The sequence below is a fragment of the Calonectris borealis genome, chromosome 16, assembly GCF_964195595.1.
Source record: "Calonectris borealis chromosome 16, bCalBor7.hap1.2, whole genome shotgun sequence".
Lineage (NCBI taxonomy): Eukaryota > Metazoa > Chordata > Aves > Procellariiformes > Procellariidae > Calonectris > Calonectris borealis.
This window is the reverse complement of record NC_134327.1, coordinates 14,569,297-14,595,699: the sequence shown is the minus strand read 5'-3', so window position 1 is coordinate 14,595,699 and position 26,403 is coordinate 14,569,297. Positions and strand designations below refer to the sequence as shown.

The window sequence follows — 26,403 nt, the reverse complement described above, 5'->3', positions numbered from 1 at the left end:
GTATTTAAAGCTGGCTCAAAGTGCAGATTTATCGTATGTATGGTGGGTGGAGAGGGGCGGAGTTTAAGTAAACTATCTACATTATAATTTGCATATGCCGGGTGTAGCTGGCTGCTGTCTATTAAATGAAATAATAACTGTGTTCTTCCCAAAAGGATGAGCATATTAACGAGTCCTTGTAAGGCGGTTTTGCTGAAAATCAGAAATCACTATAGGGAATCCATACATGATAGCTATTTATGATTTTAAGTTTCTGGTACAAAATATTTCCTAATAACATTTGCTCTTAGATTAAACTTACTAGACCTAAACAAAAGGATATTTGACAGATCTTGGTGTTCTGGAGGATTCTAGATACGAAGTTGTTCACACTGAAATAAGTTTAAATTTTTGTTCCTGTACAGTTGGCGTGAAGGTATTCAATAGGCTAATACTTTTCTGTGGTGGAAATAAGTGAAGGCCATGCTATAGATCTTTGTTTCCAGAGACGAAAATTCTCCATGGAACATAGAATTCTCTGCAGCTCTGAAAATGCAGGATTTCTTATTTGGAGATAACATGCTGGTATGCTATCTGGTTTTTAATTCACTATTTTAAACATAAAAACTTTGTTGTTGGATTCTTTAAGTGCTTCACCCCTTAAATCAATGGGCTTTTTAATCTTCTGTAGCTCTCATGTATCTGAAGATTCTCACTGTTAAAACGCCTTTGAAACACTTCATGTCAGTGCAAATCTCCTACTATCAGGCATAAATAAACCTGTCATCAAGTCAGAGTGCGAGAAGCTCAGCATCCAGTGCTTCCTACTTAAACGCCTGACTAGGAGCTGCTTGCTACTGCTAACCTGCCAGCTTTTTTTCAGGAGCCTAAGTGGGAGCTAAGCATTTCTGGCTCTTGCCGTGTGAAGCGTGTATGTATTGAGGTCACCCATGGTTGAAAATACTCCATTTGTGCTTCCAGTGCTGATACAGAACTGTTGGGGTTTTCACTTAGAATTGGTGTCTCAATTCTAGCAGAGCCTCTGTGACAGCGGTATGCTTTCTAGTAGAAGAGAGATGTCGCCAGGTTGTTCTCTAGGTGGTGAATGACGTTTTTAGAAGTATGAAATAGCAGTTTAGTTGACAGCATAGGTCCATAGTGTTAGTAGCTCACCATTGAGTATTTGTCCTTCCTATCATAGACTTCCATATTTGAAGGCAACTTTTACACCTGATCTTAAAGCAAAATCTTGGGGTTGTTTTCATAACTTGCCTTACCAGTCTTGTAATTAAAAAACCTTCAAAAATCATAAATATCTTTTCCTAGTTAATGTTGCAGTGATTTCAATGCTGAACATGCTTATGCAATTTTCTTCTCTGGTACTGTGGAAGTATTAAATTAGTAGATTAGTAATGCTGTGGGCTCAAGCACAAAGCTGGGTTGTCAAAGTGTTTACAACCATGTGCAGTAGTCCTAAAACACTGCAAATGACTAACCCCAAACTGCCACCTATACAGAAACGTGGATGGCTCGCCTTTCGTTGCCAAGGGCTCAATGGCCAGGGGGAGAATGTATGCAGGATGCTTTCACGAAGTTGGAGAAGAACCAGAAATGTGTACTTCACAGTGGCTGAGCTTTTATACCACTAGTTGCTATTAGTGAGCGTGGACTTACCTGCTGAGAGCTGCAGGATGGCTTTCCATCTGTGGAATTAGAAGCAAACTCATATATGCAGCTGGCAAATAGCTACATTTTCTCTTTTGCCTAAGGCAGATAAAATAAATCTATGGTCACATCAAAAGGATGGCAGAAATAGCTGTGTAATAGTTTCAAATGATATATTACACTAGTTTTCTTAATCTGATTTTTAAGATGGCAAATGCTTTTAAAGGTAGAGAACTGCTAAGGTTCCTTTTCTGACGTGGATAGTTGTGCTGTTAAACTCCGATTGCTGCTGACAATTCAAAGTCAGGTCCCACCTGTAGCATCAGTAGACAAAGCATTCACCGAAAGTGCTTCAGGGAAGGGCTTTTAAGGAATAGTTTGATAAACATATATGGTCTGGCATCTGCATGTCTTGAGATACTGTTGAAATTAGGTCAGATTTTTAATAAAGTAGCTCCTTCAAGTCTTGGAACTAATTGCATGGGCTGTGGTCAGAGACGCTTTGAGAACACTTGAGCTTTCTGGTTTTAATTTGTATTTATTGCAGGGAAGGACTTTTGATCAATTACAAGAACACTGCGTGCTATGCTCCTCCGAACTTAGACTCTCAGAGGTCCTGTGGCTAGTTCTTCCCGTCGTGCATGGCCACGAGATGTGTTCACGGAATAGTGAGTGCATGCTTTGATATCTAACTCCTATTTTCATGCATCTTAATTAGCAAAGATATAAAATGCACTTCTAAAGGTAGCATTAGACATGCAACTACACTTCGTAGCCACAGGAGGGGTCTCTAGTTCAGTTATTATTAGCAGGTCATAAAATGTTTCTAAAAAGAAATAGTTAGAAGCTGTTTGTGTACAAGCACCTCTCCTATTTTTGTGCCACTGAGCAGCCCCAGTTAGTGACCTCTGCTAACACAACTGTAGCACTGACATTGCGCCACGCGCTTTTGCGTAACTCCAGCTGCCTCCTTCTATACAACTTCCCTTCTCTATTCTACAGCACAACCGCGACCCGTTGTATGTGTTGTCATAGGCGATCTGTATAACCTAGGAAATGTTTTCTGCATGGCCAAACTGGCTGAGGAGGTTAGTCCTGAGAAGTTGTTTAAATGTACTATTGGAAAATAAAGATAACAAACGAGTTGTTCTTCTTAGTTTGTCTTAAATGAGATAGGTCTTGTGTATTTGGCTTTTCCCTAGTTTTTTTTGGGGGGTCTTTTGTTCTCGTTGCTTCTCAGGACACGTGATTCTGGCTGACTGGCGGGAGGCTGCTAGTTGTCTGCGGCGTGTGGCAGTGCCCTCTGCTCAGGAGTTGTTCAACTCTGCCAGTGGCTTCTCGGAGCTCTCCTGAACTGTCTCGAGTAGAAATAGTCGTTCTTTTTGTGCAGTGTGTTTCCCTTGGGAAGTGCTGCTACAGGTCCTTGTCGGAGATGGGCTCCAGAATCTTTGGATCAAACACTTCTATTCATATCTGACCTTGTTACAAAAATCATCTGTCTTGCTGACCATCTGAGTATCGTTTTCTAAAGAGGCATAATTATTAGTCCATGCGTGGCTGCTTGGATCCAGAGACATGTATTGTAGTGGTATCAGTGATGGCTGCTCTTTCTTGGGATTTAAGTAGAAGTTTTACGCAGCCGAATGATCTATGCTGTTATCTTGTGGAAGACTTACTACTTTTTGTTCAGACTTGGGTATTTAAAACACTATAGGGAAGGTGGGGGGGGAATCCAGTACTTTATTATTTTGAAGCCTGAAAGGATTAATAGTTCGTATGAAATTTGGTTTATCTTCCTATCAGTGTTTTCTATAAATAATTCTCTAGTAAAACTTCTAAAGAGAAACTGGACTAGTTTAATGGAGGATCTGTATTGACGAGCCTAGAACAGGTTTATTTAACTTGACTGACTGCTCCCTTCTTTCCCAGTTCTAACCTGGGCTTTGTCTGCGTACACATCTTTGATATTACTGCTCTATAAATACCGGGAACCGGTATTACTTCATGGAGGCCTCCATCTGCCCTAATCTTATATTCTAAATAGTTTAAGGAATTAAAACACATGGTGGGCACTGCCAGTGCTTGTACCGACTGTCTTCAACGGAGAGGCCGCGCCCAGCCTGCGGCAAGCGCACCAGCCGCCCTCTGGGGGCACACGGGAGGGGAAAAGGGGCTCTGCGGGGAGCCGATTGCGAAACTCCTTCTACCACCCGGTAGCTGCTGGTGCCGTCCCTGCCGCCCGGGCTGCCCGGCGCCGGGTCCCCGCTCCCCCTCAGCAGGGCCCCGCCTCACGACAGGCCGGGCCCCGCCCGCGCACAGCGCCTGCGCACGGGCCGCCCCGTGCCCCCTCCCGGCCCGCACCACCTCGCGGGGGGGGCGGAGCCCGCTCCGGGTGCAGGGCCTGCGGGGTCGCAGGTGGCGGCTCGTCCTCTCTCGGCTCCGGGGGTCGGACACTGTTGGCCGCGCTCTGCGCCGCGACAGCGGGACAGGGGATAGCGCGGGAAGAAAGGAGGCGTCTTCCGGACCTTCTCATCTTCCCCCTCTCGTCTTGAGGTAATGGCTCTGCCCAGCCCCTGTGGACAGGGCGGCCGTGGGCCGAGTCACTACCGCACCCGGGGGGGGATCCTCGGGAGAGCGGCGGGCAGGACCGGCTCGGTAGCGCGGTACGAACGGCGTCCTCCTCCCTCTCTCCCGCTTTCTCCTCCCTCTCCCCGCCGCTCCGTGGCGGCGGCGGGTGGGCGGCCGGGAAGCTGTCTGCCCCTCTTCCCCCCCTAGCTGCCGGTAGGGATGGTACGGGCCGGTGGGTAAGTCTGTGTCAGGCGCCCGCTGACACGGGACGGGCCGGGGCGGGGGAGCCCGGAGCCGCGGTGAGCGGGGGCCGGGGCCGGGCCTTGGGTGTCCGGGCACGGGGAACCTGGGCTTGGCCGGTCTCGGAGCGGGGAGCCCGGGGCCCGGAGGGGTAGGCCGGCCTGGGCCTGAGGCGTTCGGGTCCGGGGGCGCTGAGCAGGGCCGGTCCCGACCCGTTACGGGCTGAGGCCTCCGGACACGGCGAGGCGGCACAGGGCCCGAGGTGTCCGGGCACGGAGGTCTGGTCTGTCAGACCCCAACCTGTCCCTGTAAGACCGGAGGTGTCCGGGCCCGCGGGGGTCGGTCCCCTCCGGTTCCGTTCCACTCCCCTGGGGCCTGAGGTGTCCCGGCTCAGAGTCAGGGACCCGGGCACGGGGGGATCGATCTGCTCTAGTCCCATCCCACTTGGGCACGAAGGGTTGGTCCTCGCTCAGGTCACCCTGTGGTGGAGTTGTGCTGGTCCCTTAGGCTGAACTTAAAGCCAGCCGCTCCTGGAGGGATGTAGAGCAGGGCTTGAACCAGTCAGGCTTAAGAGATACTTTCATATCTGTTGTGCTGATATTGTGTGCTTTCTCCCTTGCCTGCAGGAGGCCTGACGTATGTGCTGAGCTCTCACTATGAATGCTATTGTTGCCCTCTGCCATTTTTGTGAGCTCCACGGTCCTCGCACCCTCTTTTGTACTGAGGTTCTACATTCACCGCTTCCCCAAGGCGCAAGCAGCGGGGACATCTCTGGGCAGAATGAGCAAGCAGAAGAGGAAGAAGGTGGCATTCAGATGAGCAGTCGGATCCGCTCACACAGCCCAGCAGAAGGTGCCAGCGCCGACTCCAGCAGCCCAGGGCCAAAGAAGTCAGACATGTGTGAGGCAAGTGTGAAGATCTGTGTGCGGACATCGGTGGCCCATGGCTTAGCTAAAGGGCTCTTGGATTCTCTAATGCAAATTGAATTGTTTAAGAGAGGAAAAAAAATGTGAACTGCACTTGTTTTGAATGTGACTGCTAGTACCAGAAGATCTCCGAGTCCTCATAAACTGTAATGATCCATGACAAGAGGATGAAGGAATTGTTGTTGAGTATATAGACCTTGACAAGATGGTGTCTTGAGGTCTCTTTAAGCCCTGTGATCTGTGATTCTCTTGTGGCTGAGAAATGCTTTCCTCATCCCTGAAGAGCATTTACTTTATTAGATTAGGTCTGGTCATTTATTAATAGTAATTTTAAGAGTAGAAGAAAAATGCAAAAGCACTTAAAACTTAGAGAAAATGTATGTTCTCAATTTTTCTCATGCTTGTCTACTATTAGTACTTGTTCTGAGGTATTTATTTACTTTCCTTTAGGTTATGGCCAGTTTTGTTTGGCCAATTGGTTTCACAGTGGCTGTTAACTGAATTTTAACACTTGTAGAGCCAGCACCAGGTTTACAATCATATTAAATAGTGGAAAGTGAACATAAGAGCAGAGGAAGTATACCGCACAGAGCTCTATGTGAGGAGCTGGGTTCAAATCCTGGCCCTGACTCATATTTCTTGTCTTCTCAGTATTTGTGTTCTTATCTATATGTGTGAGTAAGGTTTCCCTACATTTTGAAGGGAATATGCAGAGGCCTTTGGAAACCTTAGATAACTGCATGCTCATTTATGGCTGGATTTGCTTTTCTGTCTTCAGGGTTGCCGCTCTCTTGCAGGAGGACATCCTGGATATGTCAGCCACGACAAAGAAACTTCAATCAAGTACGTCAGTCACCAACACCCAAACCACCCCCAACTGTTCAGCATCGTGCGCCAGGCCTGTGTTCGCAGTCTGAGCTGTGAGGTAACTGTCTGGGAGTACAGGGAGAAAACCTGTTTATGGCTTTATGTATCGTTTCAAATCCGAGATAGTGCTTTGCTGATCCTGGCTGCTCTGTGCAACCTGAAACGAGGGAATGGAGGTGGAAAGACAGACACACAAGTCTGTCTGTTCCAGGGTGGGTGGTAATTTTTAAGGTTGATCTTTGATAACCTTGAGGGTTCCTTCCTCTCACCTTGTGAGACCAAAATTTCCCTTTCTTGTTTTTGCTCCTGTGTGTTTATTTTTTTTCTTTGCGAGATAAACTGTTTTTGTAAAAACATTGGAATCTGTTGTTTAGTGCCAAGAAATATTTGATCTTTGTAGACAATTAACATTCAGCATCTCATAGAAGTGAAGGGAGAACCTTACAGATCAATGACCATTTGTGTCAGGATCAGCAAAATCCCTTTTGGGTTCTCAACAGTATCGTAGTTGAATAGAGCTGAATTCTTAAAGTACAGTTAAATTGAACTGTTTGTAGGATACCTCTGGAGGTCTCTTTGACCCTGGGTTTTGGATAGTGGCCTAAAAAAGGCTTGTTTTATTCACCAAGTGTGTGTAAAAGAGCAGGAAGCTTTGTTCAGTTTATTACCATTTCAGCTGTGTGATGTGCTTAACTCCCCTGGTGTATGTGTCCCTCCCCTTCAGGTCTGCCCAGGACGTGAAGGCCCTATTTTTTTCGGAGATGAACAGCATGGTTTTGTGTTCAGCCACACCTTCTTTATCAAAGACAGCCTGGCTCGAGGTTTCCAGCGCTGGTACAGCATCATCACTATTATGATGGACCGGATTTACCTCATCAACTCCTGGCCTTTCTTGTTGGGAAAAATCAGAGGCATCATTGATGAGCTTCAGGGCAAGGCACTTAAGGTAGGTCAGTGCACAGAGTCCATTTGACTCAACGTTAGTAAAACATTATGGTAGTTGATTTACAACTGAGTCAAAAAGCTGATCCAGCTCATTGCAGCCAGGGTGGTCATTAAGGTTGACACAAGGGACAAGAGGATGGTGTGTATCTGGGAGCGTAGGAGGGAAGGAGCAGGGTGCCTCTCATTTTAAGCCAGTTCACAGACCTTAACTGCTAGACAATAGCTTAGAAATTTAAGTAACTAAAGTTGTGAAGGACAACGGTTTTGGAGCACAAGCGTTACTTAATGATAATTTTAGTCAATCTAAGAATAAGATGTCTCTTCCCTCTCTTTTCCCGTAATTTACAATGTATTTTGGATGATTGTGTGTGACGCACCTATTTCACTTCATATTCTTGTTGGGGTTTTTTGGCGCAGCTTTGCGTGAGCGTTTTATCTTTTTCAGTCTCTTACACTGTCCTCCTTCTGTGGTGTAGGTGTTCGAAGCAGAGCAGTACGGGTGCCCTCAGCGCGCCCAGCGGATGAACACGGCCTTTACTCCCTTCCTGCACCAGCGGAACGGGAATGCAGCCCGCTCCTTAACGTCACTGACCAACGATGAAAACCTGTGGGCATGTTTGCATACTTCCTTTGCTTGGTAATGCCACTTGTGTATCTAGCTTCTACAATCCTTCATGAAGAGAATATATTGCCATATTCTGAAAGGGTGGAAATGTGATTGGAGTGTTTGGGTGTTTTTTTCTTGAGGTAGTAAGTTGGACTTTGCTAAGTAGTCTCTGAATTGGAAGGAGCTAAGCACAGAAAGACAGCAGCCTGCTGATGCCTTTAGGACAAAAAAAATTCTTGTTGCTCTGAAGTAAACCTACTAATGTGGCTGCTAATGGAAACCATGTCTATCTAGATGGAAAGCTTTGCAGTATTAAAGTAAGTATGGAAGAAAGCAAGAAAAGGTGCTCCTACCCGCAGTGTGTCGTGCCTCGGATTCACACTTGAAGTACAGTGGTGGCTCACCTGGAAGCGCCCGTGTATTGTGATAGGCAGCGTGGGAGGTGCAGCCATTTGGCACAGCAGTATGTCCGTGGGAGTCCAGTTGCTCCAGTGCCTGACTTGCTCATCAGACTTCCCTGGAAAGATGCCACAGAGAGGGTTGCAACACTGGCATGTGACTTGGATGGGGGATAAGTGTGTTGCACAAAGTAATTGCAAAATGGTAGGCCTTTCAGTGACTTTGAGTGGCAGCGGTTGTGAGATGCATTGATAGTTACCACACCGAGAAAAGAGATGTGTTGAAAGGAAACACAAATTGGTTAGCGGTTGGATTTTTTGTTGAGCTCATCACACCAAGTTTCTTACTGGATTTTTTTCACCTAGCAAGCAGGCTTACTGAACGCTACTTCTATTTCTTTCGATGTCTCTAGGCTTTTGAAAGCTTGTGGCAGCCGACTTACAGAGAAGCTTCTGGAGGGAGCACCAACAGAAGACACCCTCGTTCAGATGGAAAAACTTGCAGGTGAGAGAGAAGTTTCCAGAGCTGGAAGACCCTCTGAGAATGCTTTAGATGGTAAAACATTCAAGTCCTTTTGTCAGTATCATAGTGCAGCCATCTCTCTTGGACTGTACCTTGGTGGTGGTCTCTGCAGTAGCTGATATGCTCTACCATATGGAGAGGACTCTGACAAGAATGTGAAATCAAGACCCTTGGCCTCGTAGGCTCTCTGCATGCGCATGTGGTGTTTGTTACTTGTGCAGGAGTGTTGCATCATCATGATTATTGTTCTCTCTGGCTGGGTTGGCCCTCCTGATGAATCTCTACAGCCAGAAGAATTTGCAGTCACAACATATGGAGCTGTATTCTTGCTCCTTTTTCTACAACATTTCTAAAATTAAAGGATCATAATTTTTTCTTGCATTGAATTATTTTTATTAATCCATTTAGACTAGAATCTACAAAACCTGCCTCAAAGCTTTGGCCATGACCTTTAAAGCAAGAATACAGAACACGTAGCTGGTCAAAAGATGTGACTTTGTGTCCTGTAGAAGATGAAAATTCCTTCTTGACCCTTCAGTGGTTATTGTATATCTGAACTATGAAACTTCATTAACACGTCAGATGTCTGTGACACTAGTACTTTTAGTTACTGCGTTCTGAACTCTTGTCTCCCCGCATATAGCCAAGATCAGATGGCTGCGGTGTGTGTAGGCACTTCTGAGGCAGTTCCCATGCCTAAGAGAGCAGCAATTTTTATGATCACTACCTTTTTTTGCTAGACCTGAAAGAAGAGTCAGAAGGCTGGGATGGTTCCGAGGAAGAAGAGAAACCTTCTTCCCAGCCAGATGTTGTGGAAGGGCAGGAGCTATCTAAATGCTCACCTGAAACATCTCTGATGCCAGATTGCAACAGCTGGAATGTAGCTCACAGACGATTGTCTGTCTTTCGCTCTCTCAGGCACATGAGACAGGTAAGAGAGGAGCACAGTTACTCTGATGCTGAATTCACAAGCTAATAACTTTTTTCTCCCGATAATGTTTTTTGAAAAGATATATTTATTTCCTACAGTCTGCACTTCTTTCCTGGTTCTGTGTTCAACACAGTGCCTACACAGCTAGTAACACGGTGTTAACTTCATCTCTGAGGACTCTCCCTTCCTCTGAGATCACGTGGGCCTCTAGTGATCATCGGTCATGTGGGATGCGATCATATGATTTTCTCTCAAATTCTCTCTTTTCTTCTTCCCAAGAGCAGTGACAGTAATTTAATACAGAAGTCACGCGGCATCTTCAAAGCCAAGTATTATTTGCTTAAAACAAAAGTGTTTCGGGGGGGGGGTGTGTGTGTGAATATTTACAAACAAAACAAATGCTTCTGTACAGATCTAGCTTTTATCCAGTGCTTCCAGTTACCTGGCTGAGGGGGAAGATTAAGTGCATTTGACACACAGTCTCTTTCACACCAGCTTGTTTTCCTGGACACTCCTGACAAATACCTGCTTTATGTCTTTAGCCTCCTTTTGTTCTACTGTCTCCTAATTTGGAATGCTCAAAGCTATTGAACTACACCACTGTGTTGTGCAAGTGTGTGCCTTTGGAGGCTTGTCTAAGAATATTGTTTAACCTTTCATGCCTGAATCACTGTTGTGAACATAACCCAGATCAGAGAAATGCCTGAAAGTTGTTATCCTCTAATAGAAGTTGTTCCGCCCCATTCCAAACAGGCCTGTGTCCATCTTACCAAAACCGCTAATTTGGCCAACAAGTGGGCTGGTTGATGCAGTCTAGCCAGAGCACTGAAGAATTTGGAGCAACCAAAAAATGAAGCTTGTTCTTTTAATGTGCCTGATACTGAATTGGATCAGGGGTTAGGCATGTTGGCAAAGTGGTACTTTGCTGCTATTTGTTCTTGAAACTATAAATGGGGGCAAATACCGCTTTGCAAGACAGTTCGACACCTTTCGCACCTGTCAAAGAAATACTTGATCTTGGTGCTGTGGTTTAGAGTTATTACTCTGTATACAAGACCTGCTAAATTTTCATGTTCGTTCCTGCTGTTCAGTACTAGCCATTTTCTTATGTGGCAGTCATGTTTTTGACAGAGCAAACTGGACGTTTCATTAATTTTCATAACCAATGCAGAATGGTGGTTTTTTTTTTTTTCAGGTTCTTGGGGCATCAGCATTCCGCATGCTGGCTTGGCATGTTCTGATGGGGAACCAGGTCATCTGGAAAGCTCGAGACATGGATCTTGTCCAGTCTGCTTTTGATGTGCTACGGGTACAAACTTTTCCTTTGTTTCCTGGCTGCATATTTTTGCATATATTTCTCTAGTAGTCCAGCCTTCATAATGACCCATCTCTGACATGTAGTCTTGTTGAGAACATGTTCTAAATTACATGGTTTTGAAAAAACAACAAAAAAAATCCCCCAAACCACCCACCAAACAAAAAAACCTCAACCTTTGGTTGTCCTCAGCAACTGCATAGTCTTTCAAGCTGGATCCCCCAAATCAGGACCATCTGCCTGAGCAGTGCTCCAAGTCTTGGCTGTCCCTGGAAGTCAGGCAGAAAATTGTACTTTACTGGTTTAGCTTCAGTGTTTCTCCTGACGTGTTTCCTTCCTTCTCTAGACCATGCTGCCTGTTGGTTGTGTGCGGATCATCCCCTACAGTGACCAGTATGAAGAGGCGTATCGGTGTAACTTCCTAGGGCTTAGCCCACACGTCCAAATCCCATCCCACATACTGTCATCTGGTAAGAACCTGTTGCAGAACCCTCTCCTTCCCCTATCTTACATTAAGGGACACAAGTTTTTGTTTTTTTTTTATTAAGTATTGGCAGATAGTTCATGCAGCTTTGTTAGATTAAAACCTGTACCACTTCATTTCTTTTTTTCCCCATATCCTTGCCTGATCAGTAGTTGAAAGGTGTGACACCTGCTTTAAGCACTGATCATACCATAGCTGGGCAGTCCTGGTTCCTATTGAGGAAAGGTTAATGCTGGGCCAAATATTGCAAGCTGATAGAGCTGTGTTTTTTTGGAGCAGGGTATGTAGCTGTATTTTAGAATCTGGGCTAGTACAGTTAATGTTCTGTTGGGCTCTTGTTGCTCTAGAGTTTGCGGTCCTTGTGGAAGTTCGCACTGCTACCCGGTCCAGTCTCTACCCAACCCTGTTTGATGATGAGCAGTCCCTCAACAAGTACGAGTTTGTTGTCACCAGCGGTAGCCCTGTTGCAGCAGATCGAGGTGGGTGATTTGAAAGCAGAAAGAACCTGTATCACCGAGGTTAAAAGAGCATCTTGATCTTTAATTGTTTTTTATGCTGTTCATGCACTGGCCCTTCAGGAAGTCTGGGTAGAAGCCAGGTCAGTATACAACTGGGGTACTGCGATTTGAGGTGAGGTTTACCACAGTCTGTTTAATTATAAAGGGTTTGCTTTACCAGATCAGCATTTTGCTTATTAATTTTCAGAAATGAGAAATGAATTCTGTAATATACTATCGAATAGTAGTAATTGTAGGGAAATTCTTCTGTAACCCACAATCCTGGAATACTTGTGTGTTTATTTTGAGGAAGTCTAGCTTATAAGGATCATGACAGTACTCATCTCCCGCGTTCCACTTGATAGACCAGTATGACTAATACAGAAATGCCCAGATCTTCCCCGCCCCCCCCCGCCTTTGTTCAAGGACTTGAGCACTTGCACCTAGATGTGATTTGAGTCAGGTCCATCAATCTCATGTTTTCTGGGAAGTCTTAATTTAGATGAATTGGCCTCATTGACTGTCTCAAAAGACTTGACAGATGGCTAACCCTTCCTGCTCTGTCCTTTGAAGATACAGGTGCAATGCAAAGCAGAGACTCACTCCCTTTGTAGTGTTCTTCCTGTGCTCCAGCAGCTGCTGTAGGTCCCACATGTATAATTACAGTAGTCTACTTTGCATCCAACCAGTGGCATGTCCAGAAGCTTCTTGAAAAAAATAGTTACTGAAAGGTCTTTTCTCCACCACAGCATCAAACTTATTAGGCCATGGACTGCTGGGAAAAAAGCCTCCTAGGGAATTCCAAAAAGTGGTCCAGGAAAGGAATGCCTTGGGTTGGTTGTCAGTTTGTTTTTATACTATATCCTGGAACTGCCCTTAGCAAGAGGAACATTAAAACCAAGAGTAAGTGGAGACTTCGAAATTGAGGTTTTATATTTTTATATATATGTATGTATATTGTACAAAGCATGAAGATTTTTCATAGCTTTGCATTTTTTAATGAGCTTTTGATATGGGACTAGAAACAACAAAATCTGAACAACTTCCATTTAAAAGTGGGTCTGAAGGAAACAAAGACCCCTGAACCTGTATGCATGTCCCAGGATCCTTCACAAAATTCCATGTTGCTGCTTGGATCAGCCGTTTTTCTAGTGGGATGATCTTTAGCTCCTCTTCCATGGAAATGGAATCAAGGCAGGCCACTGGGGGTCTATTTTTCCACCTTGTGGTATAGGTTTTCTTCCCAACTCGAGGAAGATTGTTATCTGTGAACTAATCAAGCCAAATTCTATGTTGAAATTGGCTGTGCCGTTATTAATAGTGTTGCTTTCTGCATGTAGAGGAAGCTGTATTAATGCACCAGACCAAAGTACTGGTGAAAAATGAGTGCAGGCTAGTGCTCTTGAACAGAATAAGAGGTGTAATTCCAGCAGGTGTTCAGGCCCAGGTCACAGAATAAATGGACTAGTCCGTGCGAACAATTACTAGTGAAGGTGTAAGCGGGTAACCTATAGCTTGTGTGTCCTCTTTCTCACCCTTTTTCCCCTCTTTCTGATCCCATAGTTGGCCCTACAATCTTGAACAAGATCGAAGCTGCCCTCACCAACCAGAACCTTTCTGTAGATGTTGTGGATCAGTGCCTTGTTTGCCTGAAGGAGGAGTGGATGAAGTAAGTACGACTACATTGCTTTCAGAGAAACAGCTTTGGCACCAATCCTGGAGTGGTTACAGCAGAGTACAGGACAAACTTGTAGTCAGGTAACTTCTGCTGTAGTACTGACAGGAGCTGGCTTTACTGTTGGGAGCTAAGAGTATCGGAGTTGTTCTACTCCGGTCCAAGCTGTCTTTTTGGCTTTCAGCAGTTCTTAACCTTTATGCTTCAGTTCACGCATCTGAAGGTTACCTACATGACAACACTTGTCTGCCTTATATACGTTACGAGGATTAAGTATGCAAATATATATATGCCTGTCAATGTGCGCTATATTCCAGTGCAGATAACATGCCAAACAGATGTCATGATTGTGCCTTCAGGCGCCACGTTTCAAAGGTGCACGTAGTTATAAAGGAAGACCAGAGAGTCATGTGAAGTAATTCATGGAACGTTACGATTTTGTGAATTTACCTGAAGGCCAGGTGGGCACTAGATGTGTCTCCCAGGGAGATTCCCAGTTGTCACAACTAATTGTTTTACTTTTCACTAGAATGAAAAAACAGACTAGAATTATGCATATTACTTCTGAGAATGAGTAAGCCCACTAACTAATCCCCCCTTTTCTTCTACTCTTTTTCACTCCACCTTCTTCATTCAAAGTGTGAGAATAGTTTCCATGGAATATTGTTTGAAGCTTTTATTAACGTGTAGTTGCAGTAGGTACCGAGAGAAGCTACAGTTACTGCTCATTCCCTGTTGGATGCATGCAAAGTCCGTTGTAATAGTGACTGGAGTTTCTTGTTTTTGCAGTAAAGTGAAGGTCCTCTTTAAATTCACTAAAGTGGACAGCAGACCCAAGGAGGATACCCAAAAACTGCTGAGCATTCTGGGAGCTGCAGAGGAGGACAACGTCAAACTTCTCAAGTTCTGGATGACTGGCCTGAGCAAGACGTACAAGTCCCACCTGATGTCAACAGTTCGCAGCCCAACGTCCTCAGAGTCCCGGAACTAAAGGGTGCCCAACCTCACTTGCTGCCTTCAGATAATCGCAGGGAACCCCGAGTTGCCACTGCTGAGCCTGCAGCATGTGCATTAGGCGGATAGTGAAACTTCATCACTATTCTTCTGGTCCTCAAACTAACTTGAAGAGTGACTTGAGTCTTTTCTAATTGCTGTGAGACTGGACTAATAAGTGCTAATAAATAGTGCTGCTGTCTGTCCTGAAACTCAACTCTAAATCTAGACCTCCACACTCAAGACTAAAATACAGCAACACTCAAAGAATCAGCGTGAATTAATTAAAATCCCATACTGTCCTCGTTAAGCATTATGGTGTGGCAGTAGACCTCAGTTTTAGATTTCATTGGCAAGACTCGGCTACCTGTGACAACATCGAGAACTCCTGGGAGTGGATATAGTTAATCTCTCCGAATCCCACATAAATCTCCTGAATGCCTGAGAGAACAAGAACCAAAAATAAGTGACACGTCACAGGGTATGGATCACGTGTAAATTATTTCAAACCACTTTATGCTCGGATTTAAGAAGAGACTATTTTCTGCTGTAGCATAAGTCAGGATATCCTATCGGAGTCCTGTCACTCCACTTTATTTATTTATATCTTAACTTGAGACAGTTTCAGCATTTGCTTTGGAAATCTTGTCTGGGAGGGAGAATTGTAATATAAGAAGTCTCAGAATGCAGCCTGCTTTGCCTCTCTAGAGGGTAAAATACTCGCCTTGTTTTGCCTGTGGTCGCAAAACTTCCAGGTAATGACGATAACCTCGCCAGGATAAGGTTGCTGGTCTTCTTCTGTCTTCAGAAATAGTTTTCTAGCTTCCTAATTAAGTTAAGCGGAAAAGATCCGACCTGTAGGTGCTCCCTTCTTATATAACTTTATAAGTAGCCATTTTTGCTTAATAGTTCATGGAAACATTGGTGCATTTTTTAATTACCTAAGCAGATATTCCTTATCTGTACTGTAAGGAATTACTGTTCTGTTGTGAAGCCTTTTTTTTGTCTTCCCTCCCCCGGATCATTGTTGGGAAAACTTGACGTTACCGTAGACATTTTTAACAAGCTAGAGGCAGGTTTTACCAGGTGACCTTCTACACTCATTCAAACAAGACTCAAGCTCAGAGGGGATGTTCCAACTTGTCACGAGTTCTGTTCTTATATATAAAATATGCAGGTTAATTTTTGTCTGGAACATCTGTAAAATGGCGACAGGCATTAAATCTCATTAAGAGCTATTTTTGTAAAATGGACAAAGCCTAGTTTTGTGTTGATTTTCAATGTGCGTGTGTGTTGGGGTGGGGGAAGCAGCAGTTGATCCACAAGGTAGTTCCTGCATCTTAGCCTTGATCTAATTTACAGAATTTAACAGGTCTTTTCTTCTTAACTTTGTATCTGTTAGTTTCTTGTACATATGGAGCAAGAGATGCTCAGATATATTAATTGAAAATGCTTGATTGGACATAAACAACCGCAGGATATTCAAACAGCAAAGAGATGCTTGGAAAAAGGCATTACTCTGTTACTTCAAGAACTAACCACTTACTTAATTTTAGGGTTCGCAAAAAGGCTTGCATTTCCCAATTGTCAGTAAGGAAACAGGAGACAAAAGAGGTGCTCAAGCTCTATCCACAGGAAAGGAAGCTTTGAATAGTGTATGTGTCTTGCTTCCTGCGTGCTAGGTAAGCGTGAGGGAAAAACAAAGCCCGCTGACAGTGGGATAAAAGTGATGTAAGTAATTAGAAAAGCGTGGGCTAGTGAGTCAGAATTTCTGGTACTAGGTCGGCGCTTGCTCTAGTGGCTACCTTTTATCTGATCTAGTACTCTTTATTTTTCTACTGAAAGCTATTCTAGCCCAATTCAGAGCTGCGTAACACAACAGGTTAAGACATTATTTGGCATTTAGACCTTCTCGATTGCTGATCTGTTTCTGTGTTTTTAAGAATAGCTTTCCCAAGCACTCCAACATTAAAACCTAGTCTCTCTCTAACCCGCACCCATTAGCAAAGCCCGCGTTTCTGAAGATGGTGTGGTTTCTTCCAAATACAGCAACAGGGTGGTCACCAGGTCAAGCTTGAGGCTTCATCCTCTACTTCCATGCGCCTGTGTGTGGCGAGTCGCACGCAGCGCCGATGGGTCTCCGTCCTGATCTGAAACGGGGCTGTGTCACGGACAACCAGACTCTGGGTAACGTATCATTTTTGAGCCAGGGCAAGGAAACTACTAACTTAACACGTATAAAATACCCACATGAAGGAAGGGAGAGATTGCTGGCGTCTGTGAACCCGGGGCTCCTGCTTGGCATAAAACCAGATGTGCTTGCCTGCCAGAACAGATCTATTCGCGGGATTACCAGATAATTGTCTGGGCAAGTTCCTGCAGCTCGCAGATTAGGCCGCGGGTGCTCATTTTGCCATCGGCGATAGCTGGAATGTGCACGCTCCTCCTAGCACAACTTAATTAACAAAAAAGCACGTCTGCAGACATCTCTCACCACCCTCCTTCCCTCTAAACGAGACGCCTTAAAGACAAACTGATTGAAGCAGGATCTTCCTTTATTCCGACGTGATTTCCTTTTCTGCCTGGCCGAGCAGCGTTACCCGGGAGGGAGGCGGGAGCAGCGAGCGCTGCAGCTGCAGCCCGACAGGGGCCCCGCACCGGCGGGGTGCAGCTGAGCGCAGGCAGCAGCAGCCGGCTGGCGTTTGGGGAAGGGTTACAGCCAGCTGCACCCCTGGGGAGGGCTCCGTTTGCAGGCTCACCTCTTCAGTGGAGCCCTCGGTGCGTCTTTCCCCAAGCAGCCCCAAGCCCCCGCGGGCCGAGAAAGCGGCCGGCTCAGGGCTCCGGGAGGCGGCTGCGGCCCCGGGGCCGCTCGCCACCCACCGCCCGGAGGCTCTCTGAGGAAACTTCCCGCCGTAGCCGCCCTCTCCTGCTCGCAGCGACCGCGCATGCGCCGGGGCGGTGCTGCGGGAGAGGCGGCGGGGGCATGTGGGCGGCGGGCGCGCAGCGGCGGGCGGCCCTGGCGCTGGCGGCGGCGGGGCTGGCCCTGGCGCTGGCGCTGGCGGCCTGGCGGCGGCGGCGGCCCGTACGCGAGGTGCTCTTCTTCCCCTCGCGGCCCAGCTGCATCGAGGCGCTGCTGGCCGAGGCGGCGGGGCCCGGCGCGGCGGCCCGGCCCTGCCCCTGCCCGCTGCCGCGCGGCGACTGCTCCCTCAGCCGCCTCCTGCGGCGCCTGCTCTCCGCCCGCCGCTCCCTGGAGCTCTGCCTCTTCGCCTTCTCCAGCCCGCAGCTGGGCCGCGCCGTCCAGCTCCTCCACCGCCGCGGCGTCCGCGTCCGCGTCGTCACCGACGCGCAGTACATGGGGCTCCAGGGCTCCCAGATCGGCCTCCTCCGGCACGCCGGTGAGGGGGAGTGCGGGGCAGGGCACGGCCGGGCGCTCGGGGTGGCCGTGGCCTGGGTGACGCCTTGGGTTACCACTGAAGAGGTGGTCGTGTCTTTGTAGGGATCCAGGTGCGCCATGACCAGGAGAGCGGTTACATGCACCACAAGTTCGCTATCGTGGACAGGAGGATGCTCATCACAGGCTCCCTCAACTGGACCACCCAAGCTATCCAGAACAACCGGGAGAACGTGCTGGTCGTGGAAGACGCTGAGTATGTGAAGCCTTTTCTGGATGAGTTTGAAAGGATTTGGGAAGAGTACAACCCCATCAACTACAGATTTTTTTCCAAAGACAATAAATGATCGCGCTGCCTCACAGGGCTGGTGGAGTACTTAACAGAGAGCATTCGTGGACTTTATTGTTATGTATAGAAACCACTGTATTATCCATCTGGGTGTAATTTAGGTAAGCTCCTCTGGAGAAGCGAAGTGCTCTCTACCCTAAAGTGCCACAGGTCCCTTGCTGTGCGTCATTCCCGTGCCGGAGGGCATGACCCAACTGTTTGGTGTGGTGTTTTGTGAGGATAGCTGTGATAGAACGGCATTCATAGACCTTAAAACCACGGGCAGGCTGGTTGCCGTGCCCTGGTGCAGACGAGGGGTGTTCGTACGCTGCTGGGTAGGTGTTTCAATGGTGAAATGGACATTTTCCAACTTGGGATACTGCAGAATGGAATTGTAGCCCAATGGCTCCTCTACATCAGCAACTAAAGCAGAGTTAAGAGGGCTACAGCAGAGCTAGAATTTGTGTAGAGAGATTAAACACCTTAAGTTACATTTCTTGTTGGCATTAGTTGTTGGAAGTTTGTAAAAGGAAATTTGTGGGAAATACAAAGGCGGAAATTAGAAGTACATTTTGATTGTGTACATGTTGCCTTTGGTTTAAGATTAGCAGAGCTCCACGTAAAAGCACAAGAACAGATACTAATGACAGCTCGTCTTCCAGCAAGCAAGTGTAGGGAAGTCTGGAAAGAAATGAGAGAAACTGTTCTTTGGGATCAGTCGGTCTTGTCTTGCGAGCAGACATGGCTGGAGTTCGGTCACCGACTTGACTGGAGCGGTGGAAGGAAACCCCAGTTCATTCGGGTGGGGACACCGTGTCCTGTCCAGCTCGGTGACTTGGACCGCCCGTGTTGGCAGCAGCAGGGGGGGGGACAGGGAGGGAATAGCAAGAGGGAGGTAAGATCTCTGCCCCTACAGTTCAGGGTGGAACAAAGATGGGTCTAAACTCAAGAATTTCAAAACTATAAATAGTGTCTGTGTAAGGATTGCTTTATACTGAATATAAAGTGCCTCAAAATCTCTCAAAAAGTCTTAACATTTTGTTACCAGTTTTGCTTGGTACAGTAGTGCTGTGATTGGCACTATTAAATAAACCATTTTCACAGAAAAGCTCAACATCATGTTCTGGTTTTTGCACTCCAGGTAGCCCTCATGGGTTGGTTGTTCCAAAGATCCAAATAATTTAAAAATTCCTGTAGATGCTTAGGTGTCATTTAGGATACAGGGAGTAACATCAACAGATGGCAGATTTGTTCTACGCTGTTTGAGAAAGTTGGCATGGGTCTGGGGGAAAAAACCTGCGTTGTTGTTACCTGGAGAAGCTGAGGAAGGTCATTCTCCCGTTCAGCAGCATTAGATTTGCACTACTTTAAACATGTTACTGCTCTTAATATGCGACCTCTTGCATTTTCTTCGTGAAGTGTGACTGTAAAAGCAAACGGCTGGCTCGCTTTAGGCTCTGGCCTCTGCTCCTTGTTGAAAGAAACACCTCACTGCACAGCATGCAAAGGGTGGTGCAAAAATAGTTTATTACGATATAGTTAATGTAAAGTTAGGTAATTATATTTACAAAATAAAAATGATCAGCTACATCCATGGGAACCTAGCATGTCACACAAGATCTTGTAAGGAATAAATACTGTGAGAAAAAGTGACGTTTCTATGACAGTGAGCAGTTGATCGGGAACAGTGGCTCTTAAAAAAGCACTGAAATAAACTGGAGTGGAAGGGAGAAGGGAAGGAGAGAGGAACTCACACACGCTGAGAAACAGGAGCCTCCAACACCCATTCCCCTTTGCACAGGGGAAAAAAACACGTGAAACGTGTTCCTGGACTAATCTGTGTGGAAAATGCCCCTTAAAAGAGGCCGTTCTGCCCTACGGATGGCCAGGGCTCGAGGACAACCGTGCTTCCTCCTCTCCCCACCGCCCCGCTGCGATCCTTCCCGGGTTTGAGCCGCAGGGATGTCCCGTAGCCGGGAGGCTGCAGCGTCCCGGCGCTGCCAGGTACCGCTGCGCCGGCTCCGCTGCCGCTTTGCCACTCGGCCACATCCCAGGACGGAGGCGGAGGGCTGGGCGCCGCATCGCATCCTCACAAAGTGGGAAATTACTCTTGCATCATAACTCACAATTCCTTCGCGTCGTTTCCAGAGTACAGCGTGGCGCGTGTGTGGTTTTAACCCAGAACGAGTCCCCTTCGGTGGCGGATCAGTCGGTTAAAGCTGTGCTCAGCAGAACTAAGGCAAGCCGCCTGGTCTCGCTGGGACGGTGGAAGACTGACCATTAGTACCTGAACAGCCACTGCCGCTTCAGATCCCACCCACAGACTTGCAGAGCTTCTTTCTCTCTCCCCAAAACTTCATCCTTTCAAATAAATGATTCTTTAATCTCAAAGTCATCCAGAACTCCAGGTCCCAGGAGGGTGGACACGGGTCAAAGACTGCGCATTCGTATCCGCTTTCTACTTACCATAGTCTTTAGTATCTTACACCATGCTTTGCTGTCCCTAGTTTAGAACAAAGAGCGAGCGTTCTTGTCAACCCCGCACACAGGCAGCGTGTGAAGAAATCACGAAGAAAATAATTGTAATTGCACCCATTATTTACGAGTTCGTGGCCAGCTGGCTTGGGTCGGTTGGTACCAACTTGTCTGGCTCATCAGGTTTCTGCTAGTAAATCCCAGCCCCTCGCTTTCTTTTAGTAGTCTCGAACTGAGGCAGGACGAACCGCTGGGGCCGACACCAGCGCTGTCTCCAGCCCGCTCCCTGCTCCCGCAGCCGCACGTTTGCATCCTCTTGTACGAAAGGGTTCGTACTCCAGGATCACCTAAGTTCAACTCAGTAGTAACTACGCTGGACTGAAAGTTGTATTTGAGCAGTTACGCGCTGTAAGTTACAGCGCACGTCCATGCTGCTGTAGGATGTGTGTCTGTCCAGCCGGGTCTGTCGTTCCCGTGTGAAGCCCAAGAGCATCTTGAATGCGCTGTCCGAGCGAGTGACAGCATCACACCGGTGCCTCCGAGACCCGGGGCTCGCTGCACGCACTGCGACAGCCCGACGGTACTGCGCGAGGCGCGCTGGGTGGGCTCCGTCACCCAGTAGCTGCTGCTGCGTGTAACGACAGGTAACGGTTTGCACGTGCACGGCGTTAATGCCACTCTCAAATACAAGCTTACAGAGTTCTCTGAATGGAAAAAACACAACCCCAAGTTTATAGCGCAGTAAGGTTACAGTTCTCAGACTGTACGCAATCTTTGGGCAGGTATCTTCAAAACTAAAGGTCTAGGTCAGCAGAAAAGGTTTGAAAAGGTATTTATAACAGTCATCAAAACCAAACCAAACATCTGATCAGGGCAGATGGGGCGGGCTGGACACATGACACGCGGCGCTTCTCTCCCAACCCGCGCGTGGGACGTCTGTGTTAGAACAAGATTTAAAAATCAAAACCACAACTTAGTCACAAAAAAGAACCCTCCACTAATTTCTGAGTAATAAATATTTACATTGCGTGCTTTGAATACTATACAGGTTTTAAATTACTTTTTTAAAAGAGAAGACTAACAAAGCTTTTTTTTTTTTTTTAAAAAAATGGAAGAAATTACAGAGGAAAGGCAAGCTACACCGAGCGTGCATGTGCGTAAGTGTTCACAACAAACTAGAAGTACTGTATCCGCACCACGAAAAATGCAAAGGTCTCGTGAAGTGCAATCAAGTCCGGAGTTGGTACAAGTGCGACACGTTTTACAGGGCGGGGGCGGCACTACGTGTGCAGTCCCGTCCACCTCCGTTACAGAAAAAGAAAAAAAAGACTTTTCTGGTTTGCAAGTCAGCACACAATTCTAGTTTTGAAGCAAATGAACACAATTTGCTTCTTTTTTTATATGCAGGCAAAGAAAAGGTCACATTTAAAGAAGGATTCGGGCCGTTTCAGGGGAGACGGTAGGAAAATTTTATCCAGGAAAAAAAAAATTACATGGAGCCAATTAGAAGGTGTCTGTGCCTGCGCCTTCATTGCACTTGACTTTCCCTAGACCTCACATTTCGGTACTATCAATAGTGTAGAACTGTGTAAAATGCAGCAGCTTGCATTTCAGTGCTACGCCGTGTAGACGCGGTGCCCCGGAGAGCGTCTGGAGCAGGACCCCTCCGGGGCCGCGGGGCACAGCAGGCGCCCGGGCCACAGCAAAAGGCGAAGCCCACGGCCGGGGCCGTGCTGAGCTGGGCAGCAGGACGATGCAGACGGACTTTGGAAGCCTCTAGTGCAAGCGGGGAGCTCGACCTCTCCTCCCCGTACTTTTTCCGCCCTCTCTCCATACATTTTCTAATTTAAATAGAAATCTAAATTTATCTTGAAAGACGGATGAAGCCAGGAGCAGGAAGAAGCAATAGAATAACTAAGGACCACTGCTATCAGTAAAAAACTTTCCGGCTGGCTTTTTTTTCCCCTTCCCTTATTTTAAAGCACTGCTCTCTGCAGAAATATTGCAGTTTTCGGCTGTTTATTGGTGCTGCAGGTTCTCCCTCTTTCGTTAATGTAAAGGCAGGTGATGATGTACTGCCTCTAGCTTTGGAGAGATGCTCAGCTGCCAGACGGCAAGCGGAGCAGAGCCCGAAGCCTGGAGCACAGCCTGCAGCGGCGGCTCAGAACAGCTCAGTGCACACCACAGCATCTCCCCTCCTCCTCCTCCTCCTCCTCCTCCTCCTCGTGACCCCCAGGACTCCTCGCTACCCCCACAGGACCTTGGGTACGGCGTTCCCACCTGGTGAAGTGCTGCCCCAAAGGGTGCGGTTGATCCCGACGATGCCACGGCTCAGCCCCCGATGCACCTTCGCTACAGCGGAGCCAGGTTCTCTGTTTTAATTTTCAAAGGAGCTCAACTCCCCGGGGGAAGATGGCTGCTCCTACAAGCTCCAGCACAGGAGACCACCACCAAGTTCATGAAAGACCCTTTTGCTTAGCGATAAATATTTTAAACCCACAAAGTTTAGCAATAAGATTAATTGATTTGGCTTATTAAACATTGCTAAAACCACGCCAATGGTGGCCAGTCCCACCCGTCCCTCCACACGCCGCGTCCCCTGCGGCTGTCCTCCTGCCATCCACCACGTTTTATTGCAGCTACGCTGGTTGTTAATGCCAGGGTGGTTTTTTCCGAACAAACCTGCCTGTTTTGCTTTTCCCAGCTACATTAAGGTCCGGAGAAGCTGGCCTGATAGAGAGAACTACACTTAAGGGTTAATAGCAGAGCCACTGTCTGGCTTGCTAGCGCAATCTTTTGCAGCTAGCAACTCGGATAGACAAGATGCTGTTATAAGCATAATAAATATTGTCAGCAGAAGTTACAAAGGCTGTGTAAATAACAGGATCCTTGAATTACTAAACTAACTACTAATTCCTGACTGATTCCGTACTGTGGTGCATCCTCCCACTTGATAAGAGAGGATAGACCTTGAGCTGGCTCGTTGGAGCTCCTGGGTAACACCTGTGAGGAGATAAGCGTCCTATGTAAATCACTAACGATGAACAACTGTGAAGGAATAAGTGTTAAAGGACAAGAGAACCTGATGCCTTGTTACATTCCAAGAGTCGAGGAACTGACGAGTTAATTAAGTGACCGTATGTAGACAAAGGAAGCCCAGAGTTCAACTAACAGACGCAGTGAAGACGACTATGGACGACCACCGGAGGAGGAAAAGACCCTAACCCTAATTTTACTGCGCGTGCTTGGACTATGTAAATGACTTCCAGGAACTCATTACCATAAGATCACCTTTTCTAAGGAATGTAATGAATATGTATATATTGACTGCGTATAACCCCTGTAAGTTAAGTACCCTGGCGCGCACGACTTTGGTGGGACTACGCCCCGTGCTGCCCAGCGCTGAATAAACATACCTACTTTATAACCTTCTAGGTTGTGGAGTCTGTTTTCCGCACGTCAGGCCAATATGTATTAAAAAGTTCCCCAACAGCAAACCTCTGAGCAGCCGATCCCCCGGGTCCGATCCTCTTCATAGAGGAATCCTAGCAAACCAATAAAAATCATTTTACAGCCATTTCAGGGAGCCCATAAAGGGGTGATGAGGACCCACACTTTCTGTACAATAAGGTAAAAACAAACTAGAGGAAAGAGAGGAGAAGAAAATCCAGCTTCATTCCTGCTGGTGCTGGGTCCCTCAGGGCCTCACCAGAGAGATGCAAAACACCGTGTGCGTTGCCCCGGGTGAAGAATTGACCCAAGTGGCCCAGAAGTTGTATATGATCCCTTGCTTAGGGTATGGGCACCTCTACAGGAAAGGAGCCAGTGCTGCACCAGTGTTCCTGGGTGGCTTTTCCCCCCACTAAACATCAGTATATTCTTCTATGTGTATAAATAAGAATCCTCCCCCCACAGCCTCTCTTCACAGGGCAATTTAGGGCCAGCAGAGGCAGAGCGCGCATCTCCGGACCCTCCCTCTCGTCACCGCCCGCGCGCTTCGCACAGCCCCTGGTCACTGCATTTTTTATCGCACCTTCTTCTGCCTTCCTGCACTACCCCCCCGAAGTGCTGCCGCCTTTGCCAACGCACTGCACTGCCTTTCCGCCCATCCTCACCCCTTTTTTTTTAAAAAAAAAAAATCATATGAATGTATTTACACGTGCCGAGTCAAAAGCTGGGGACCACTTACCCAGCGGTTCTCTACGTTAAGAAATAAGGCTCGAAGCAGGAGCACTGGCAAAGGAATCAAGTGCTCTTACTCACTAGGCTCAATACCTAGTCCCAGGCAGGACACTAAGCTGCAAGAGAGGATTTCTTGGTATGAGCAAGCGTACAGCAGAAAACGTCCCTCCGTGGGGAGCCTCAAGATGCTCAGTGGCACGATCCTGCATCAGGAAGGGTCCATCTTGTGTCCTTCACCGACGTGCCAAGGCAAATAGCAAGGTACATAACTTCTAGTCCTCACGCTTCAAATAGGTGCTCCTGAGCAAATGAAGCATGCAAAGAAAAAGCAGGATTTGCGAGGGGACGTAAGAAAGGTCAGGGTCCACCTGGCGAGAAGGAGACCAGCGCGTGTTCTGCTCGGTTGGCTAAAAAGGACAAAGTCCCACCATATGTCTTGAGAGAAGAGGAGGAGGAGGGTGTCCTCCAGGAGCCAGTGACGTCTTGTAAGGGAAGAGCACCGCCAACGACAAGGCCTACGTGCCACCCTAACCCTGCGCCCCAAGGCCTCTGCCAGGAGCGCTGCCAGAGAGCGGAGCTCACCGCGGAGCCGGAGCGGCCAGGGATGACCTGTAAAGGTTATCCCTGCTGAGAGCTGGACGGATGACTTTGGATGGGACCCAGCCAGGCACCTGGGCCAGGCGACCATCTCCTGACACCGTCAGAAAGGCGTACACAATACACACAACAGTGGATGGAGTCACCTTCCCACCCAAGTAACAGCCCGAATTTAGACGAACGTGGGCCACAGCACGGACATCTCTGCTGGTCCTGCAATCTACTCCCGTGGCAGGCGCTGGTGTCCCTGCTTTAACTTAAAAGACTGCCTTTAACTGCTCGTAGATGCCACTGAAGTGTCACGGTCCCAGCTGCTGTGAGCGTGGGCACCTGAACACGCACCCTTCACCCAACGGCGAGGTTATGCCAGAGACCCAGACCGCTCACTTCAGCCAAGTGCAAGATGCCGGCAGGGAGAGAGAGAGAACCCTCACACACAACTAGTGACAAAGGACCCTCTTCTTCCAGAAGCGGACTTCTAAGCACAACGCATGCGCGCTTGACCTGGAGAAGGCTGAATTTGGGAAGGGCTACAACCAGGGAGATCTGCACCTGGATCTCCTCAGCTGGAAGGGAAGCACGAGCCCACGCCATGGCTATAAAAAGCCCCTGCTAAGCATTACCAACATACACGGGTTTATCAACAACAGCCTGTGCTTTAGATGGCCATTACCCAGCTCAGCGTGGGGAGAGCAGTTATTTCCACAGCCCCAGCGTGGCCCTAAGGTGCCCGTTTCCATTCTGGGGCTCCCCAGTTTGGACTCCCATCATGCAGGCAAGAAGCTGATGGTGAGCAGCTTTGGGCGCACAGGCCACG

The 26,403-nt window shown here is 47.5% G+C and overlaps 2 protein-coding genes across 6 annotated transcripts; both read left to right on the top strand.

Moving 5' to 3' along the window:
- Positions 1-66: 66 nt before the first annotated feature.
- FLCN (folliculin) lies at positions 67-15,870 on the top strand. 5 transcript variants are annotated; one of them, XM_075165409.1, is made up of 13 exons: positions 67-564; positions 2,192-2,312; positions 5,079-5,357; positions 6,157-6,303; positions 6,970-7,191; positions 7,667-7,827; positions 8,609-8,751; positions 9,459-9,649; positions 10,845-10,958; positions 11,311-11,434; positions 11,796-11,927; positions 13,509-13,614; positions 14,410-15,870. In XM_075165409.1, the coding sequence occupies exons 3-13, from the start codon at positions 5,109-5,111 to the stop codon at positions 14,609-14,611; spliced, it is 1,791 nt and encodes a 596-aa protein (XP_075021510.1). In that variant the 5' UTR covers positions 67-564; positions 2,192-2,312; positions 5,079-5,108; the 3' UTR covers positions 14,612-15,870. The 5 variants fall into 5 exon arrangements, with proteins under 5 accessions (XP_075021510.1, XP_075021506.1, XP_075021512.1 ...); XM_075165405.1 differs by lacking the exons at positions 67-564; positions 2,192-2,312 and adding an exon at positions 4,016-4,197; XM_075165411.1 differs by lacking the exons at positions 67-564; positions 2,192-2,312 and adding an exon at positions 4,017-4,197 and having other exon boundaries at positions 8,609-8,700.
- Positions 15,871-17,596: 1,726 nt separating this feature from the next.
- Positions 17,597-21,905, top strand: PLD6 (phospholipase D family member 6). The gene is made up of 2 exons (XM_075166053.1): positions 17,597-18,008; positions 18,110-21,905. Exons 1-2 carry the CDS (start codon positions 17,597-17,599, stop codon positions 18,349-18,351), a joined length of 654 nt encoding a protein of 217 aa, XP_075022154.1. The 3' UTR covers positions 18,352-21,905.
- Positions 21,906-26,403: the final 4,498 nt, after the last annotated feature.

Bases quoted from the DNA above. Each gene is read 5' to 3' on its own strand.
- FLCN (XM_075165409.1), top strand. From the start codon at position 5,109: ATGAATGCTATTGTTGCCCTCTGCCATTTTTGTGAGCTCCACGGTCCT. The intron at 5,358-6,156 runs GCAAGTGTGAAG...TTCTGTCTTCAG, and splicing joins AGAAGTCAGACATGTGTGAG to GGTTGCCGCTCTCTTGCAGG. The intron at 11,435-11,795 runs GTAAGAACCTGT...TTGTTGCTCTAG, and splicing joins ATCCCACATACTGTCATCTG to AGTTTGCGGTCCTTGTGGAA.
- PLD6 (XM_075166053.1), top strand. From the start codon at position 17,597: ATGTGGGCGGCGGGCGCGCAGCGGCGGGCGGCCCTGGCGCTGGCGGCG. The intron at 18,009-18,109 runs GTGAGGGGGAGT...GTGTCTTTGTAG, and splicing joins CGGCCTCCTCCGGCACGCCG to GGATCCAGGTGCGCCATGAC.